The following is a 21,461-nucleotide window of genomic DNA, read 5'->3' on the forward strand; positions in this document are numbered from 1 at the left end:
ACTTTGCAGTCTGTAGGAACTGTGGCCTGAAAAGTTGACATTTCCCTCCTTCCTGGTCTTGTCCAAGGCATACTTCCATTTTCTGCTCTGGGAGAATCACTTGAGGGATTTTGCTTCAATGTGCTCAGTCTCGCTTATAAGTTCAGAGTCTCCCTGCAAATCTATTTTGTCCAGATAGTTAGAGATATTTTTCCTGCTAGGGAAGGACCTTCAGGTTGTACCAGCAGTGTCAGGAATATAGTCTGTCAGATGGCAGAATGTCATCTGAGGAAATGCAAGTGCCATTCTCAGTTGGGTGTGGTCCTAGTTCCAGGTGAATGGGAGCTGAAATCCTGAGCATGTCAGAAGTAGTGGGGCACTGGAACCAACCAAAATTACATTTGGCTGCAGCGGTGGGATGCCAGGGCCACCTGATGGTTCATTCGCAAGAGGGAGCCTGGGGCTGTAGCCTCGGACTGTAAGCAGGGGTTGTAAGCTTCAGTGTGCTGATGCTGCTTGTTTTAAGTTCTTCCTTCATAGCCTCTTTTTGACTGAGTTCTGTACAGCTTGCCAGGCTGACTCTGGTAGGCTTCTGTAAGAGCTTCTGTGCGACTACCTTAAGGCCTGGTCTACTTCTTCAAGGCCCCATCTTTGAGAGGGCCCAGTTCTCTTATCAGTTGGCACTCTGGCCATTGAATGGAGTAGGTTGAGGCATGAGGCTATTGACAGCAGTTGTAGTCAAGCTACTGAAGGTGCTCCAGGTGTCCCCTTTTGCACTGTGCACATCTGGTGGTGTTTTGTGGCCTGACGCAATATCTGCTATTGTCTTTATGTGTTGCTCCTCCAGTGTGACCCTCTGGTAAGGAATGTTCAGCATTTTGGTCCTTGGTTCTCTCAGGGGGTTAGTGGTATGTCTAGTCTGCTTCAGAGGTAATGGAAGATTACAGTTGACTGTCCCTGGTTGTTTTCATGTCTTGCAAGAGTTATGTGTCCTCCCTTTTGTTAGTACCTAAGAGGGTTTGTCCTGAATGCTCCAGCAGGCCCAATCTTGGAGACATTGCATCAGGCAACTCAAAGGGCCTGGATGGTGACTTTGGATAAACATATTTTCAAGGGAGTCTTTTCTTCCACCCACTTGGACCTTAAAGCTTGCTACGTCCCACTTGTGTGGACTGATCTGGAAGGATGTTAAGGAAGGTGAAATTTGTTTCTACCTACTAATTTTCTTTCCTTGATTCTTGCTAGACCAGTCCAGGACTCACCCAGTGAGGCCCTACTGATTATTTTCTGAGGTTTCTCTCAGCAATTTAACTTTGCTTTCAAATTTTATCCTTACAGGGGACTTGAGCACATTGTCAATCATGTTGAGGGTGAATGAATGTGTTTTGATTTAAAGCTCTTCTTTGTCACTAGGATACTGGTGAATTCCAAGGCTGCACCACTTCTTATGCCAGTGATGGTACCTTTAAATGTCAGTGTTCTCTGCCTCCATTTGCTAGTTGGAGAGCACAACCCACCTGTCTGCACTGGTCTAGCAGAAATCAAGGAAAGGAAATTAGTGGGTTGGAACAAATTTAACTTTTACTACTGTTTTAAAAAAAGTCACATTCCAAATAAAATGTCCAAATTCTCCTTTCATGTGTTATTTTTTTACTTCACTATCTTTGCTGCTGAAAGGGTAGAATGTTTTGCCAGTTTTTAGACATGTCTAATGTGTTAATTACAACGGCAGTTTCATTTTCGTGTTGTACTTTGAAACAGGTGAGAGGAATGAGCTGTGCCTCTTGCGTGCACAAAATAGAATCCACACTAATGAAAACAAAAGGTGTGCTGTACAGCTCAGTTGCTCTTGCAACCAACAAAGCGCATGTAAAATATGACCCTGAGATTGTTGGTCCTCGGGACATTATGAAAATAATTCAGGTAAGCAGACATGATTTTTCCTTTTTGTTTTACTTTTGGTTGCATGTTAGAACTAATAGGCATATACCACCAGATTATATATAGGACGCCTAGAGATCTGCACCCAAATCCAAGCATATCTCTCTATATAAAACGCACCTCCAACGTTCTAATGAAGCCGGAAGCCTGAAGCGAAGCTGGAAGCTGTAGTTGTGTAGATCACTGTTTCCCCATGAGTGTCTGCCCTGCTCTCGCGTCACAACGTAATGACGTCGAGGGCGGAGCACTGACACTCACCGAATCGCATAGCTCACCCGTTCCTACGCCACGAAACGTTACATCAGACGCATCACAGACCCATGAGAACGACGGCCATGACAAAAGTAAGGAGTATCAGCAGCTGCTGGAACTCGGAGGGAGGCGGGGAGGACCCTGGAATTCGGAGGGAGGGGGGACCCTGGAACTGGGAGGGGGGACCCTCGAACTGGGAGGGAGGGAGGAAGAGGGGGGACCCTGGAACTTGGAGGGAGAGAGAGGGGGAGACCCTGGAACTTGGACTGAAGGGGGACCCTGGAACTTGGAGGGAAGGGAGACCCTGGAACTGGGAGGGAGGGGACGACCCTCGAACTCGGACGGAGGGAGGGAGGGAGAGGGGACACGGCCTTGCAACTCCGAGGGAGGGAGGGAGGGTGAGAACACATTTAGCCTTACAATCCCTTTCAAAACATTAATTGCACAAAGGCGCAATACCTTGCTAGCGATTCATTGGTTTCAGAAACTGGCCTTTTATCCTAGTTCTCTAATAATGCGCATAACTTAATTGGCTTAAGCCAATCAACATTGTTAGCAGCACTTACTAAGCAATAATGAGCACTAATTGGCAATAATTAGAATTAATGCGCAAAACTCCCTAAGCGTATTCTGTAACGTTCTGTGCCTAAATTTTAATGTGTACAGGCAAAAAAAGGGGCATGGAAATGGGCATTTTGTTCACATCTCAAAATTTATGCACATTACAGAATTTGGCCCTCTGCATCTAAATCTATGTGCCGGAATTTACGCCATGTTCTCGTTGGAGGCATGTAGTTTTGTGCACTAGGATATCAGCTAAGTGCATTGTATGTACTACGCCTAAATCTAGGCACCGCTTATAGAATAGCTTAGGCGGAAATATTTTCCATGCTGATTTTCTAGGCGCCATATATAGAATCTGACCCACAGGGCCCAATATTCAGAAAATGCTGAGCTCCTAAATTTGTGTCCTGTTTTCAGCCAGATTTAGGAGTATAACATTTCAGCTGAAAATTCATCTTAATTTAGGAACTTAATTTAGTGCTCATAAATTTAGGCCTGCCATAAGCCTAGTGCTGAAAATCGGTGCTAAACTCCTAACTTCTTTTCCCTGCCCCTGTTACCACCCACTTTTTATGCTCCTATATTTAAGAGTTGAATGAAATTTGGAGTAAAAATGTATGCTCTCATCCCCAGTAAATTTTCAAAGCGGCCAATTTATGATCATAACTCTCAAAGTTAGGAGCGTAAATCCTTTGAATATTGGGCCCATAGATATTTTCCAGTGCAAATTAATGCCATGGTTTTCCTATTTTAAGTTGTTTTGTGGTTCTGGTTTGTCACTTGTGATGTTATTTTAGACTTTATTTGCCTAAAACATTTGCCATAATTAACTGCTGATTTACTTTCCAGTACTGCTGTGCCCAGGTGTTTCTAGACCAAACTTTGGAGTTTTTAAGCAGCTGATTAGATTGCAAAGTTCATGTTTCAAGAGCTAGTAAACAAAATACTCTGGGCTTGAGGTCATAAATCATTCGAGTCCTTTAATTTAAGTATTTATAAACTATTTTCTCTTTGTCTTTCAGTTCATCCAAAGCAGTATACAAATAAAATGTAACATGGCAGTATTAACAAATAAAGCAATATGCAGGTACTAAGGGCCAAAATAAAGAGCCCTAAGTGCTATTCTATAAATGGTTCTCCGAGTTGGGCGCCATTTATAGAAATAGCGCATAGCGCTGGGATCTGTGCATAACTTTTAAGCACTGTAAAGCTGCGTGGGTTATGCTATTTTCAGGAAGAATAAAGTCAGAGACCAACAGACAGGAAAAGGGAGGTTTTATTACCCACTACAGAAGTAGCTGGTACCTGTAGCAAGCATTAGTAATCTCACAAACCTAACATCAGTAGCCTTGGTAGTTATAAAAAAATAATTAGTCTGAACTCAGAGAACAGGAAGGAAAATTTGTTCCTCATCAGGACATATCATGTGAAGGACACAAAGCTGAGAGAAACAAAGAAGGAAAGAAAGAATGAAAGATTCTTAGCTGCAAAGACCAAGTCCCCACCCATAGTCACAGTGTGTGTGTGTGGGGGGGGGGGGGGGGAAGCACACACATCTCCCCCTGCTGGGGAATATGCCCTACCTACCAGAAGAATATATTCCAGCATTCCCTAGAGGTGCAGTCACTTATACACCTTCCATCACAGAGCACCACCTCATATATCACCTAATGAGGAATCCTGCACATACATAGGCTCTGCCCATGTATCTGGTCATTACCTCATGTTTTACCAACCATTGTTCTTATATGTCCACCTAAAAGTGGTTTGTACTAGTTTGCAGATAAAACCGTTGTAAACAGGATGTGCTCAAGTCTGCAGTAACAGGCCTCAGAACAAACACAAAGGACAAAGAAGCATAGTTGCATGACAACAGCACAAGGATTTACACCAGCTGAAACCTGGTGTAAATCCTCGTGCCAAAATTAGGTGTGGATCCCCTGAATTCTGTAATACTACGTGCATCTCTAGGAGAGCCCCTGATCTACCTGTGCTCCTTCCATGGCAATGCCTTCTTTTCAGTTGTATCTTTATAGAATAGCTCTTAGCAAGATTGCAGAAATCCAAATTGTTGCCAGTTAAAGCCAATAATTAATAGCACCCAATTATTGGTCCTAATAGGCTTATTAATTTGTGTGCACCCAAATTTCTGTCCACCATATGTAGAATCTGGGGGTGACTGGATGATGCACAAATGATTCTGAGGGTAATATTCAAAAGGACTTATCCAGGTAACCTTATGTGTTACCCGGATAAGTCCCTCATTTTCCAAATCTGCTGATGGTCAGCACAGTTCATGCTGGCCAAATCTCACCCATGTAAATTAAGGAGGGGGGGCTATGTGTGGATCAGTGATGTTTTAGTTTATTGGACAGTGACAATATTAAGCAACTATAGCAGGCCTAAAAGATATCCAGGTACAATATATGAGTGTGTCTGAACTGTGAGATACAGGAGTCTCCTTTTGAAAAGCTAGATTAAGATATTGAGAAAAATGTATGTGGATTTGCCACTGCTAAATATTATTACCCCCTTAATTTTTTAGTAAAGCAAATTAGTGAAAGTTTTGTTGTTCCAATGTCTTTGATTTTTGTGATTATGGAATTGGGGGTGGACTGTTTATTTTAATTTAGTTGGTGAAGTTGATGTTTATGTGTATTGTGATTTAATATTGCTGGACTAAATATTGTATGAATTATATGATGATGTAACCATTTGATATTACAAAATGTGAAGCGACATGGCAACTACTGGCAAATAATTAAAGCCAAGATCAAAACAACACAGGACTTTTAGTGGCATACGAACTCGGGAGAAAGAAAGAGAGAAGTAGCTAAATAATACATATATATATATATGTATTATTTAGCTACTTCTCTCTTTCTTTCTCCCGAGTATATATATATATATATATATATATATATATATATATATATATATATATATATATATATATATATATACAGTGGTGGAAATAAGTATTTGATCCCTTGCTGATTTTGTAAGTTTGCCCACTGACAAAGACATGAGCAGCCCATAATTGAAGGGTAGGTTATTGGTAACAGTGAGAGATAGCACATCACAAATTAAATCCGGAAAATCACATTGTGGAAAGTATATGAATTTATTTGCATTCTGCAGAGGGAAATAAGTATTTAATCCCTCTGGCAAACAAGACCTAATACTTGGTGGCAAAACCCTTGTTGGCAAGCACAGCGGTCAGACGTCTTCTGTAGTTGATGATGAGGTTTGCACACATGTCAGGAGGAATTTTGGTCCACTCCTCTTTGCAGATCATCTCTAAATCATTAAGAGTTCTGGGCTGTCGCTTGGCAACTCGCAGCTTCAGCTCCCTCCATAAGTTTTCAATGGGATTAAGGTCTGGTGACTGGCTAGGCCACTCCATGACCCTAATGTGCTTCTTCCTGAGCCACTCCTTTGTTGCCTTGGCTGTATGTTTTGGGTCATTGTCGTGCTGGAAGACCCAGCCACGCCCCATTTTTAAGGCCCTGGCGGAGGGAAGGAGGTTGTCACTCAGAATTGTACGGTACATGGCCCCATCCATTCTCCCATTGATGCGGTGAAGTAGTCCTGTGCCCTTAGCAGAGAAACACCCCCAAAACATAACATTTCCACCTCCATGCTTGACAGTGGGGACGGTGTTCTTTGGGTCATAGGCAGCATTTCTCTTCCTCCAAACACGGCGAGTTGAGTTCATGCCAAAGAGCTCAATTTTTGTCTCATCTGACCACAGCACCTTCTCCCAATCACTCTCGGCATCATCCAGGTGTTCACTGGCAAACTTCAGACGGGCCGTCACATGTGCCTTCCGGAGCAGGGGGACCTTGCGGGCACTGCAGGATTGCAATCCGTTATGTCGTAATGTGTTACCAATGGTTTTCGTGGTGACAGTGGTCCCAGCTGCCTTGAGATCATTGACAAGTTCCCCCCTTGTAGTTGTAGGCTGATTTCTAACCTTCCTCATGATCAAGGATACCCCACGAGGTGAGATTTTGCGTGGAGCCCCAGATCTTTGTCGATTGACAGTCATTTTGTACTTCTTCCATTTTCTTACTATGGCACCAACAGTTGTCTCCTTCTCGCCCAGCGTCTTACTGATGGTTTTGTAGCCCATTCCAGCCTTGTGCAGGTGTATGATCTTGTCCCTGACATCCTTAGACAGCTCCTTGCTCTTGGCCATTTTGTAGAGGTTAGAGTCTGACTGATTCACTGAGTCTGTGGACAGGTGTCTTTCATACAGGTGACCATTGCCGACAGCTGTCTGTCATGCAGGTAACGAGTTGATTTGGAGCATCTACCTGGTCTGTAGGGGCCAGATCTCTTACTGGTTGTGGGGGATCAAATACTTATTTCCCTCTGCAGAATGCAAATAAATTCATATACTTTCCACAATGTGATTTTCCGGATTTAATTTGTGATGTGCTATCTCTCACTGTTACCAATAACCTACCCTTCAATTATGGGCTGCTCATGTCTTTGTCAGTGGGCAAACTTACAAAATCAGCAAGGGATCAAATACTTATTTCCCCCACTGTATATATGAATTTTAGCCTAAAAGGCACAGTTCCTGTTTGTATTTTATTTTTTATTTTCAGTAGATGTTTTTGTAAAACCAAAAAGGACTCTGCAAGTTTACCCCGAGCTTCCTAGAGTTGCTGTATTAGTTCAGGAAGCTCTCGTGCAGGATGTGTGCCTCTGTCTGTGGTGGAGACATGTAGAATGGGAACTTGAGTGTGTGCTATTCTTTTCTCTTCCAGAATTTAGGTTATGAAACGTCTTTAGTTAAGAAGGATAGATCAGCAAGTCATCTAGACCATCAACAAGAAATAAGACAGTGAGTAGTGCTCTTGTAACATATGAAACTTGAATTCAAAGCCCAAAGCACACGTTTGGAGCCCAGTCTTTCAAATATTTTTTTGTTTCTTTTGCATTTTGTGTTGGTTGAACTATATAGTAAGACGATATGTGTACATTGTAAAATATAAAATAGTTTAGAAAGAAATTTCATATTACACTTCTTTAAAGGTGCATCTCTAATCAGCTAATTCAGAGCATTGGCGTAATGAATGTGTTCATGTGAACATGTAATGTTAAGACAGAGTACGTTCATGCGCAGAAAGAGAAAATGATGATTTGCAATTCAGTCATGTGACACTCAGTTTCACTTAAAGGAACGTGCAGGATGTCAGGACTCACAGCACAGATCAGTGAAGTGAGCAAACGCGCCGGAGACCGGCGCTGAAGAAGACTAAGGCTGGTGGGGGTTGGGGACCCCACCAGCAAAGGTACCTTGTGGCGGGGGAGGCAAACTAATATGTGCTCCCCCCCCCCCCCACTCTAGGGTCTGGATCCCCCTCCCGCCGAGGTCTGGCTATGCCCCTGGGACAGACAAACAGGACAAATAAGAGATAAGGGAATTATAAAACATGGGTACTGAACAAGAGAAGTAAGGGTTAGGAGTTAAAAGCAACATCAAAAAGGTGGGCCTTAAAAGTGCCCTTGCAGTCCTAAATTTAGTTTCTGAGTTTTCCAACAGTGTATATTGTTTAAATGTATTCATAAAATAGTTCCTATTCTCAAAGGTATAAAAAGTCCACATTCAGTAGTGGAAGGCTACTTACGGCAACACCTTATATAATTAGCAATACAGATCCCAAAATGCATTTCTTCATCTGGAGCTTCTATAGAGGTTAACTGCAGTCCGTAAAGCAGAGGTCTTACACATCCAGCTGTGCCTTTTCTTTCTTTGGAGGGTAATACCACACTGCTCTTCTATGTGATTATTGGGGTGAGGTGTAACACAATTTTAATCTGTTGTGATATGCTTCATGGCAAGTACTGTGGATTAGAGTACTCTTCCTGGGCCACCTTGAGAGAGAGATTTGCAGAGTTGCTGTTTTGTCATACTCTTGTATATGCTGAGCACAGAGGAAGAAAAAGGGAACTGTGGAGATTTATATAAGGTTTTGTACCACTGAGTGCTGTAACCCTTCTTGGAAGTTCCTCAGTGAACAATAGAGTTGGCACATCACCCTGGTATTTAATAAAGTTAGGGATTAGGGTTTCCCTTTTGGAATATTGTACGTTAACAAAAAGAACTTGCTGAATTCTCATGTATTCATTTTTTTTATCCATTTAAGGTGGAAAAGATCCTTCTTAGTAAGCCTCTGTTTCTGTATCCCCGTAATGGGCTTGATGATATACATGATGGTTATGGACAGTCATCAGCCGGTTCACCATCACAATATGAGCATGGAAGATATCGAAAAATTTCACTCTTCCATGTTCTTGGAGCGCCAAGTTCTCCCGGGATTGTCCATTATGAACTTGCTGTCTTTTCTTCTCTGTGTTCCTGTGCAGGCAAGTTGGACATACTCTAAGGGGTGAAGTTGTCAACGTGGGCTACCGTTAAGATGTGTTATTTTATTGTCAACCCCAGTTATTGATAGCTAGGTCTCATTGCATAACTCAATGGTAAAATAACGCTACAGTAGTACACATTTGTAACTATGCCCCGAAGACTTTATATACTACTTAGGCAAGTCAAATACATTGCTGTTTAGGCAGTAATTTTATAAGTGACTGAAGTGTGTAGAACACCACACATTTAACTAACCCCCCTGTTTACTAAGCTGCACAGCAATGTTGACATAGTCCATTCAAAGTGAATGGGTAGTGTCAGCATTAGCGCATGGCATCCGCTAGCACGGCTGAGTAAACAGGGGGGTAAGCTTTTACAAAATTTCTCTAGGGTATACCCACACAAAAGTATGTTGCACCAATGAGTAGCGCATACTTTTGTGAGAGATTTGTGTACATTTTATGTTTATTTGGAATTTGCTATACTGTCTTCCAGACATTCTTAGGACAGAGAGTAGATAGAGCTGGAGAGGAATCAGCATTTATGCGTATATATATTATAAATACAACTTAGAAGGGTCAAAATATAATCACAGAGGTAAGATCACAGTGTATATCAATTAAATCCCAGTGCGAATAATCATATCAAGATACAAAAGGCATTAAAAAACTAGTCATACATTGTTTGGCCTCTGTAGCGACTCGTTTCACATGAGAACTCATCTCGTGATTCGCTCAAATCTTCATTGGTCGTTAATTTTTATTTTCACATAAACAGCATCTTCATAAACTGGAATTTCTTATTCAAGTCTATAGTAGTTAGTGATATACTTTGCTTTCAAAGCAGTACCAAACTACTGAAGACCCATCTTTTTGAGAAAATTTATGGAAAGAACCAAAACACATAAATCCCACACTCACTGTTTAATAATGCATCATTACAGCCACTCTGAATTTCTCATCCCCCGTAATCTCACCACACTCATACCTTTACTCACAGAAAATGTATACCAAATGCTTTCTTGTCATTATATATTGCCCCTTTTAGCTTCCCCTTGTTTCCTTTCCAACGTTTCAATGTTCTTTTTCATTGTTATATTCCTTAATGATACTGACTTTGTCTCGCATAACTCCCCACAATGTAATCCATAACCGAGTTGTAACAAACTGTATTTCCATTTTTCACAACATATTGTAAGCCACACTGAACCCGCAAAAAGGTGGGAAAATGTGGGATGCAAATGCAATAAATACCAACGTGCTGACATAGGCCGTGTTTCACAAGCAACTACCCTGCATCAGGGCAAGGTCATGGTAATGCAAAGTCGTCTTCTTCTTCCTGCATTACTTGAGGCTTCATTTGTTGCAGAAGCTTGACATTTTTAAGCAACAGTTAAAGGCATTTTATTTGCACAGGCATATTTTGGGATTTAATTCAGTATGCATTTATTTTATGAAAATGAAGGAATAAAATATATGCTGATTCTGTGTTTGTATGTGATTTGATAAAACTACTGTGCTTGTTTATTTTGCAACTTGCCTAGTTATGTTTTAAATAAATAAAACTTCAGAGACTGGGACAGCTGGATCAAATACAAAAAATGTTTTTTTACAGACTCGACACAGATCTGTGTTTCGGCCACAGGCCTGCCTCAGGAGTCTCGATGGTGTATCCAACAAAGAAAGTCAACTTACACAGGAAAAACCAAAACAGTCTTAAAAAAGACCTTAGAAAAGTCTTCTGGTATTAACACGCAACAGCGTGTCACGCAGTTCGTCAGCTGACCATTTCGGTTTGTCCTGTGTAAGTTGACTTTCTTTGTTGGATACACCATCAAGACTCCTGAGGCAGGCCTGTGACCGAAACACAGATCTGTGTCGAGTCTGTAATAAAACATTTTTTGTATTTGATCCAGCTGTCCCAGTCTCTGAAGTTTTTGGTCCATTTCCCACTTTTCTTCATACGCCATTTCTTCCGTGGGATTCCGTTGTCCACCCACCCGGGTTGATTTTCCTCTCTTAAATAAATAAATAAATCCCCATCTGTCCCCCACTCCCCCCAGGCCCCTCCTTATATATATAAATCAGAATGGATTACTCTGGGGTCCTTTTGCTATGGTGTGCTGAAAAATGGCTTGCGGTAGTGTACACGTGGGTTTGGGGCACATGCTGATCCATTTTTCAGTGCGCCTGTAAAAAAGGCCTTTTTTAAAATTTTGGCCAAAAATAGATGTGCAGAAAAATCAAGATTCTTGCACATCCATTTTTGGTCTGTGACCTTACTGCCAGCCATTGACCTAGCGTTAAAGACTCGCGTGGTAACAGGGCAGTAAATGACCTATGCGCATATCGGACGCACGCCAAAAATGAAATTACTGCAAGAGCCACCCGATTGTCAGGCGGTAACTCCATTTTGGCGCACGTTGGGCGTGCATAGACGTTTACTCGGCTTAGTAAAAGGGCTCCTCTTTTAGATTAGGAAAAGATTTCTAATGTAATAATTCGCACCTCCAACATTCTGAAGTTGACTCCGTGGCAGTGAAGCCGTGTAGTATTCATAGGGTTCGTAATCGCCCCGCCCTTGAGGGAATTCTGTATAGTTGCCAGGGAAACAAACACGATGTCAGAAGAAGAAGGGACAAACCACAGGCAATCGCACTCGCTCTCACTGCCCTGCCCTCGGAGGGAAGGGAAGGCTGCATATAATATTCACCCACCGGAAATTCGTTCCCTCCCTCCGAGTTCCAGGGTCGTCGTCCGTCCCCCTTCCCTCCCACTTCCAGCGTCCCCCTCCCTCCCAATTCCAGGGTCCCCCTCCCTCCCGCCCAGTTCCAGGGTTGTAGTCGCCCCCTCCCTCCGAATTTTAAAAGTTATCCTGACTTACCTCACGCGGTAAAAAGCGTGCAGGCTCGGCACTTCAGTTTTCCCTTCTCTGTCTGTCAGCTCTGGTCCCACCCTTGCCGAAACAGGAAATGAGGGCGGGACCAGAGCTGAGAGACAGAAGGGAAAACTGAAGTAAGTGCCGAGCCTGCACGCTTTTTACCGCTTCTGCTGGCTCCGTAACCCCGACAAGGTAAGTCAGGATGACTTTTAAAATTCGGAGGGAGGGGGCCTGGAACTGGAAGGGAGGGAGGGAGGGATGATGACCCTGGAACTGGGAAGAAGGGAGGGAGGACCCTGGAACTGGGAGGGGGGCCCTGGAACTGGGAGGGAGGGAGGGAGAGAGGGGGACCCTGGAATTGGGAGGGAGGGAGGACGCTGGAACTTCCCTTAAAAACATTAATGGCAGAAGGTGATTACCTTGCTAGCGCCCGTTTCATTTCAATGAGAAACAGGCTTTTTCTACTAGTCCTTTAATATAAAGAGGTTCTTAGGAATACTATGGAGTGATGATGCTGTAGTGTAAATAAACAACAATGTGTTTCCATTTGATTTCAATTTAATTCATTTAATTTTTGTGGTTCAGATTATAGGAGGCTGGTACTTCTACATTCAAGCATACAAAGCTCTGAAACATAGGACAGCAAACATGGATGTGTTGATTGTCCTGGCCACTACCATTGCATTTGTGTACTCTCTTGTGATTCTGTTGGTCGCTATGTATGAGAAGGCTAAAGTGAACCCCATCACTTTCTTTGACACTCCACCCATGCTCTTTGTGTTCATTGCACTGGGCCGGTGGTTAGAGCACGTGGCAAAGGTAAGGGCGCTTCTAACCGGGTTTCATTTGGCAGAAGGGAGTGCAGTCTTTGGTGAAATTCAAGAATGATACAAGATAAAGAAATGTTTTTAACAGAAGCTACAAGTGAATGAATTTGTAAAGTAAAAATAATAAAAAAGCACCATATCTACGTTGCCCTTCTGCATACTGCATTTCCTCCCTTCTCCCCTAAATCGCTCGCAAACTGTAAAAGTGGAAAAAACTGATGTTACATTCAGACATTTTATCACCAATAAAAGGGAAGAGAGTCATATAATTATAACTCTCAAGGTAAATAGCAAAAGAAAACTCTCAAAGGAACCCAACAACTATAACTCTGTGAGGTGCATTCGTATTGTTTGAAAGGGTAAGGAAGAAAGCCTCTGATTCAAGCCCAACCTCCAACCCAATAGTTATAGGTTAATAACAAGGGTGGAGTTTTTGTGTATGTAAATGTTGGGTATATTTTTCGTCATTGGCAAAAAACCCTTTGATATACATAAATGCTATCTCCACAGAGTATATGAGGGATCCAAATAAAACATGAAAGAATCAAATCCAAACTTTGCTTTCAAGCGCGAGTGCAGGGAACTGTGTGAATCATTGGTTCAGCACGCCTACTCTGGCCATAGTTTCACTAGAGAAGTGCTGTATCAAGGCGTGAGTAACCAGAAGTAATCACTCACAAACAAACTTCCTGCTCGCTGCAAGCAAGAAGTGATTACTTCTGGTTACTCACGCCTTAATACAGCACTTGATACACCTTGATACTGCACTTCTCTAGCGAAACTATGGCCAGAGTTGGCGTGCTGAACCAATGCTATGCTATGCTTATGCTAGTCATCAAAAGAGGGCTAGGGAGAGAGAATGACTTAATTTGGAAAAAGAGGTTACACGATTGGGGCACCTCTATGGGACAAACCAAAGTGTTCAGGTCAAAGCTCAACTTTTAGAATTGCAACAAACCTTAAATGAGCTGATACACCAAAATACACAGAAATCACTCATTTATTTTAAATATCAATTATACAAACATGCTAACAAGAGTGGCAGGCTGTTGGCATGCTTGGCTGATCCTCAACAGGGTGCATTTAAAACAGGTGCCTTGTACTCCACCGGGGATCTGGAGAATAGAGATGATATAATTAATCATATTATGAAGGACTATTATGCTCAGTTATATTCGCTACCAGATCCTCCACTATTAAAAAGTTCTATGTATCTGTCTGGTTTGGACCTTCCGAGGTTGGATATGGCAAGTGTGGCCATGCTGAATACCCCTTTTGTGGAGGAGGAGATATCCTGGGCTATACAGAGATGTCCCCTTGGAAAGGCCCCTGGGCCTGATGGTTACAAAGGGGAATTCTATAAGATAACTGAGATTATTCCGTGTTGACATCCATGTCCTGTTTTTGCGGATACCCTGGCCAGTTAAGTGGTGAATATCGGCATTTAACCGGTGAAGTGCCGACTCTGTGCCCTGAACACCTCCAAAATAGCCAGTTTTCAGTTTGGCGCTAACTGGACATTTTCAGCAGCACTAACCAGTTAAGTGCCACAGAAAATGACTGGTTAACCCCAAACAGGCGATTTAACCGTTAAATTGCTTTGAATATTGACCCAGTGTTTTTTTTTCTTACACTTTACTGCTGCTGGCATTTAAGAAACCACTTTCTACACCAGCTGAATATTGATCTGCCATGGGCACAGTAGAATTAATCACCTTTGGTTGAGTATTCTATGCCATTTCTAAGCTTAAAGCCCCTGGGCTTCAGTCCTTTTTATAATTTTGTTTGTTCAAAAGTATAATTTGCTCTCTTTGCTAGAGGCAAACTTTGAGAGAACCTATATTTGGAAGGAAAGCTTGGCTGGAGGTATATTTCTTAACACTCTACTAAAATTTATTTATTTATTTATTGTGAACATTTATATCCCACATATTCCCACCAAGGCGGGCTCTATGTGGCGTACAAGGCAGGAGAAAGTACGACAAATAACAGTAGCGTGAAGCAGAAGAGAGAGAAGAAAAAGAAAAAAAAATGTAGGGTAGGGAGGGAAAACTGAAGGGAAAGGAAGGAGGGGATGCAAGGATCAAGCTGCTGAGGAGAATGAACGAGCACATAGGTAGGTCTTCAGGGATTTCTTGAAGAGGCTGTGATCAGTGGTCTCTTTTAACGACGATCGGAGAGCGTTCCAATAACGGGGACACTGGAAGCAGAATGAAGATGCAAAGAGCAGCTTGTAACGTAAGTTCTTGCAGGAAGGAAAGTGGAGATTGAGGTATGTGCGGGAGGACTGCACGGCGTTCCTAGGTGGGAGGTCGACCAGGCTGTACATGTAGGAAGGAGCGTCCCCATGAATAATCATGTGTGTAAGGGCACAGACTTTGAACTCAATCCGCTCCTTGATCGGGAGCCAGTGGAGCTTCTCACAAAGGGGTGCTGCTGCCTCAGATCGAGATTTACCAAATAGCAGCCTCGCCGCTGTGTTCTGGGCTGTCTGGAGTTTTTTTAAGGGCATGCTCCTTGCAACCGGTGTAAATGCCATTGCAATAGTCTAAATGGCTCAAGACGAGGGAGTGGATAAGTGACCTGAAGAGGGCAAAATGAGCAGTCAAGTAAGATATGCATTATTGTCAGTGTTGCTGCAACTCTTTTATATTTTTATATAGGGTAAAACATCTGAAGCTCTATCAAGATTAATTTCACTGCAAGCTACAGAAGCAACTATTGTCACCCGCGCAGCTGACAACACTGTTGTGAGGTACATTTGCATTTCTAACCATTTTCTATTTCCGATAAACTTCAGCATTGATGCAGATTAGTTTCTAATGTTTCTGCTTTGTACTATTGTTCCTCTGATTTAACCCTTTTGGGTTTGGGTTTGTTTAAATTCCTAAAATTTAATAAAAATGTATTGTTATAAAATTAAAAAAAACAACCCCTTCCCCCCAAAAAAACTTCAGCATGAGGAGCTCAGCAACTATGACTGCGCTATGGGTATAAAACAAAGTAACTAATGATATCAATGGGGCAATTTTGGAACTCCATGAGGGTGCTTGCAAGTGCATTTTAAAGGGAAATGAATGAGCCGGCTATGCCACAGGTACAAATTAATACACCTGTTGGTTTTATAACTGCTTTGCAGCGAGAATAGAATCCGTGACATCAGCCACCTGTGGGGATTTCAAAATGAAATTCCTGTGTATGATTGACTGGTTCTGCCGTCACCCAGCTCTAGACTCACTCTCTTTTTCTTTCCAACCCAACTGAAGTCAAGAAATGTCCACCTATCTGTCTGAGGGCAAAATAATCTGAAAATTTAAGATAATGGGGTGAAGCTCGGGTATGTGAAGGAAAAAAATAGTTAAATGACACACCAAGTTTCAAAATGGGCCAAATTGGACTGAGGATTCCAGAGAAATAACCCCCACCCCCAAGAACAAGAAAACTGAATCACCACTCAGGAAAACGATCTAGGTGTCATCATTGATGATACGTTGAAATCCTCTGCTCAGTATACAACCGTGGCTAAGAAAGCAAATAGAATGTTAGGAATTATTAGGAAAGGAATGGAAAACAAAAATGAGAATGTTATAATGCCTTTGTATTGCTCCATGGTGTGACCGCACCTCAAATACTGTGCAATTATGGTCACTGCATCTCAAAAAATATATATAGTGGAATTAGAAAAGGTACAGAGAAGGGAGATGAAAATTATAAAATGTATGGGATGACTTCCCTATGAGAAAAGGCTAAAGTGGCTAGGGCTCTTGAGCTTGGAGAAGAGACAGCTAAGGGGGAGATATGATAGAGGTCTATAAAATACTGAGTGAAATGGAATGGATCGACGTGAATCGCTTGTTTACTCTTTCCAAAAATACTAGAACTAGGGGGCACGCAATGAAGCTACCGTGTAGTAAATTTAAAACAAACCAGAGAAAATATTTCTTCACTCAGTGTAACATAGTAGATGACAACAGATAAAGACCTTTACGGTCCATCCAGTCTGCCCAACAAGATAAACTCATTACATAAGGTATGATGTGATACTTCATGTGTATATCTGATCTTGATTTGTCCTTGACATTTTCAGGGCACATAGACCATAGAAGTCTGCCCGGCACAGTCCTTGTTCTAAAACTTCAGAAGTTGTCATCAAAGCCCCGGAAAAGCTCCTCTCCAACCCATCCAAATCTATTCAACCACAATCAGGGCACAGACTGTAGACGTCTGCCCAGAACTGGCTTTGCTTCCCAGTTATTGGTGTTGCCATCTAATCTCCACTAAGCTTCTTTTGATCCATTCCTTCTAAACAGGATTCTTTTGTGTTTATCATCTCCACCACCTCCCACTGGAGGGCATTCCAGGTATCTGCTACCCTCTCAGTGAAAAAATACTTCCTGACATTATTCTTGAGTTGGCCCCCCCTTCAACCTCCATTTATGTCCTCTAGTTCTACCACCTTCCCATCTCTGGAAAAGATTTGTTTGTTGATAAATACCTTTCAAATATTTGAACGTCTGTATCATATCACCCCTGTTTCTCCTTTCCTCCAGGCTATACGTGTTCAGGTCATCAATGTCTCCTCATACGTCTTGCTACACAAAGCCCATGCCATTTTCGTTGCTTGTCTTTGAATCACTTCGTCTTTTTACATTCTTAGCAAGATATAGCCTCCAAAACTGAATACAATACTCCATGTAATTAAACTCTGGAATTCATTTCCAGAGAATGTGGTAAAAGCAGTTAGCTTAACAGGGTTTAAAAAAGATTTGGATACTTTCCTAAAAGAAAAATTCATAAGCCATTATTAAGATGGACTTGGGAAAATCAACTGCTTATTTCTAGGATAAGCAGTATAAAATCTGTTTTAATGTTCAGGAATCTTGTCAGGTACTTGTGACCTGGATTGGCCGCTGTTGGAAACAGGGATACTGGGCTTGATGCACATTCGGTCTGTCCCAGTATGGCATTGCTTATGTTCTTAAGGTGGGCCCTAGCATCAGGTAACTGTTATTCAGATGATTCTTCCCAACATGCATCACTTTGCATTTGTCCACATTAAATTCCATCTGCCATTTGGATGCCCAGTCTTCCAGTTTCCTAAGGTCTTCCTGTAATTTTTCAGTCCACATGTGTTTTCACATCTTTGAATAGTTTTTTGTCATCTGCAGATTTAATCACCTCACTTGTCATTATGATTTCCAGATCATGTATAAATATGTTAAATAGCACTGGTCCCAGTACAGATCCCTGCGGCACTCTACTATTCACTCTCCTCCATTGAGAAAAATGGCATTTAACTCTACCCTGTGTTTTCTGTGTAATAATCAACTCCTAGTCCACAACAAAACATTGCCTCTTGCCTCAACACAGGCACATACAGAAGGATTTGAAAGAATTCCAATGACCATGCTCTTCATTTCCCCACTTGTTTGCTTTGGGAAAAACACAGAGACTTACCTGCAGAGAGGGAGAGGGCAATTTTCAGCAAGGTTTTTTACATGGGTTGCCAACTTTGCCCTCCCAGTGTGTTAGATGGGATTTGTATAGAGACTTTTACATTACTTGTATTATGTTTGTATTAAATGTTGGGTTGCAGTACATGAATATTTGTTCTATGTGTAGAAGGCTGGCCCTCATGACTCAGACTGTAGCAGTGTGCTCTGTGGCACATTGACGGGCATGGTTGGGGGGATGCTATTTAAGAAAATGCTTTCAGATCCAGAGAGAGACATAAATTTGTTGTGACTACTACAGTAGTACATGGTGGTCACAGATGGATATATTACAGATGAGAATCTCCTCTAGCCATTAAGAGGACGGTTACTGAGAATCACTGCTGTTTGCTGTAAGAGTTGGAACTCCAGATTTCTGGTTGATATGAGTATCCCACAAAAAGAGGCAATAATGGTTGTATTTCTTTGTGTACCAAAAGTCTCTCTCTCTCTCTCTCCCCCATATTCCTGAATCTTCTCCCTTTCCGGAATGGTGCCTCAGTGAAGATCAGGTGGATGTTGAGCTGGTGCAGCGTGGTGACATAGTCAAAGTGGTACCAGGAGCTAAATTCCCTGTAGACGGGCGAGTTATTGAAGGACATTCTCTGGTTGATGAGTCTCTTATCACAGGTAAGGAATGTTCGCTGCATTTTCTTATGGATTTTTATGCTTTTTATACAGTGCTAAATGGTTTCTTTGCAGTAAGTTCAGAATGAATGCCTTATTTATTTTACTAAGGAAAAGAAAATCAAATCCAGGATTATACTAATTACAAGAGAGGCAAAAGGTTTTAAACTGTACTCTCGACATAGTAACATAGTAGACGATGGCAGAAAAAGACCTGCAAGGTCCATCCAGTCTGCCCAACAAGATAAACTCATATGTGCTACTTTTTGTGTATACCTTACCTTGATTTGTACCTGTCCTCTTCAGGGCACAGACCGTATAAGTCTGCCCTGCACTATCCCCACCTCCCAACCACTGGCTCTGGCACAGACCGTATCAACTTATGGAGTGGAGGAGTAGCTAGTGGTTAGTACAGTGGACTTTGATCCTGGGGAACTGGGTTCGATTCCCACTGCAGCTCCTTCTGACTCTGTCACTTAACTTTCCGTTGCCCGAGGTACAAAATAAGTACCTGTATATACTATGTAAACCGCTTTGAATGTAGTTGCAAAAACCACAGAAAGATGATATATCAAATCCCATTTCCCTTTCCCTTATGTATTAATGTTCAATCGATGGACCATCATATCAAGATGTGCTTCATAGATTAGATTAGGTGCTGGGAGATAATATTCATCAATCCATGTATGGATTTTCACATAAATATAGGACTGAATTCTGTATGTGCCGAAAAATCAGTGCAGATAAAAATTAGGACTAAGCACTATTCTATAAATGATGCTCAGAGTTGGGTGCCGTTTATAGAATAGTGTTTGGTGCCAGGATCCACACCCAGTTTTGGGTGTGAGGATTTACAGAAACTGAAACCTGGTGTAAATCTCTCACCTAAATTAAGCACGGATGTCCCTTTTCCTGTAACACCGTGTGCAAATTTCAGGAACACCCCTGATCCTCCCATGACCGCACCCCCATTTCTGATCCACACATAAAATTTATGCGCGGATCCCGGCGCCTAACAATGCATGTGTAAATTTAAATTAATGCTAATTAGTGCTGATAATTGATTAGTACCCAAGTTAACTTGTGCACGCACCCAAATTTGCAAGTGAAATGTTGAGTGCCATGTATAGAATTGGGCTGACAAGGTCTATTCTTTGTCTTGCAATATAAATTGGGAGAGATTTTCAAAATGTATCTGTGTTTGCAAGGTGAAGAATGGATATTATATTGATTAGAAAAGCCATTTGATTGATGAGATCAAGGTGCTGGGAAATAATATTCATCTGTGAAGCACTTTTTGATATGATGGCTTATCAGTTGAAAATTAGTGTACAGATCAAGATAATCTAGAACATTTATGTATTTTGTTTTTTTGTTACATTTGTACCCTTTCCCACTCATGGCAGGCTCAATGCCGCTTACATGGGGCAATGGAGGGTTAAGTGACTTCCCCAGAGTCACAAGGAGCTGCCTGTGCCGGGAATCGAACTCAGTTCCTCAGTTCCCCAGGACCAAAGTCCACCACCCTAACCACTAGGCCACTCCTCCACTCCACTGATATATCTGAAAAAATATAATTAATAGGAAGTTAGTTTGACCAGAAGTGAAATTGTCAGAAACCTCATTCGTCACACCCCTTTAGGATACCCTTCATCCCTCATTTTTCTCCAAACTGGATCAGATCCCCAGGGTGGCTGTTGGAGCCACAAATTCGCCAGCTCCTGGTATAAAAGCACACACAGGTTATTTTATTCCTCTGGAATTTCTTTTGCATTTATAAGTACATAAGTACATAAGTAGTGCCATACTGGGAAAGACCAAAGGTCCATCTAGCCCAGCATCCTGTCACCGACAGTGGCCAATCCAGGTCAAGGGCACCTGGCACGCTCCCCAAACGTAAAAACATTCCAGACAAGTTATACCTAAAAATGCGGAATTTTTCCAAGTCCATTTAATAGCGGTCTATGGACTTGTCCTTTAGGAATCTATCTAACCCCTTTTTAAACTCCGTCAAGCTAACCGTCCGTACCACGTTCTCCGGCAACGAATTCCAGAGTCTAATTACACGTTGGGTGAAGAAAAATTTTCTCCGATTCGTTTTAAATTTACCACACTGTAGCTTCAACTCATGCCCTCTAGTCCTAGTATTTTTGGATAGCGTGAACAGTCGCTTCACATCCACCCGATCCATTCCACTCATTATTTTATACACTTCTATCATATCTCCCCTCAGCCGTCTCTTCTCCAAGCTAAAAAGCCCTAGCCTTCTCAGCCTCTCTTCATAGGAAAGTCGTCCCATCCCCACTATCATTTTCGTCGCCCTTCGCTGTACCTTTTCCAATTCTACTATATCTTTTTTGAGATACGGAGACCAGTACTGAACACAATACTCCAGGTGCGGTCGCACCATGGAGCGATACAACGGCATTATAACATCCGCACACCTGGACTCCATACCCTTCCTAATAACACCCAACATTCTATTCGCTTTCCTAGCCGCAACAGCACACTGAGCAG

The 21,461-nt window shown here is 42.1% G+C and overlaps 1 protein-coding gene across 3 annotated transcripts in view; it reads left to right on the top strand.

The window, feature by feature from the left end:
• The window catches only part of ATP7A (ATPase copper transporting alpha), a 179,282-nt gene that overhangs the window by 108,399 nt on the left and 49,422 nt on the right, over positions 1-21,461 (top strand). For all 3 annotated transcript variants that reach the window (XM_030210064.1, XM_030210065.1, XM_030210066.1), the window contains exons 7-12: positions 1,741-1,902; positions 7,515-7,591; positions 8,898-9,117; positions 12,584-12,817; positions 15,489-15,580; positions 18,820-18,947. In XM_030210064.1, coding sequence (XP_030065924.1) covers positions 1,741-1,902; positions 7,515-7,591; positions 8,898-9,117; positions 12,584-12,817; positions 15,489-15,580; positions 18,820-18,947 — 913 coding nt within the window. The remainder of the gene's footprint in view (positions 1-1,740; positions 1,903-7,514; positions 7,592-8,897; positions 9,118-12,583; positions 12,818-15,488; positions 15,581-18,819; positions 18,948-21,461) is intronic.

This window comes from Microcaecilia unicolor, chromosome 7 (genome assembly GCF_901765095.1).
Source record: "Microcaecilia unicolor chromosome 7, aMicUni1.1, whole genome shotgun sequence".
NCBI lineage: Eukaryota > Metazoa > Chordata > Amphibia > Gymnophiona > Siphonopidae > Microcaecilia > Microcaecilia unicolor.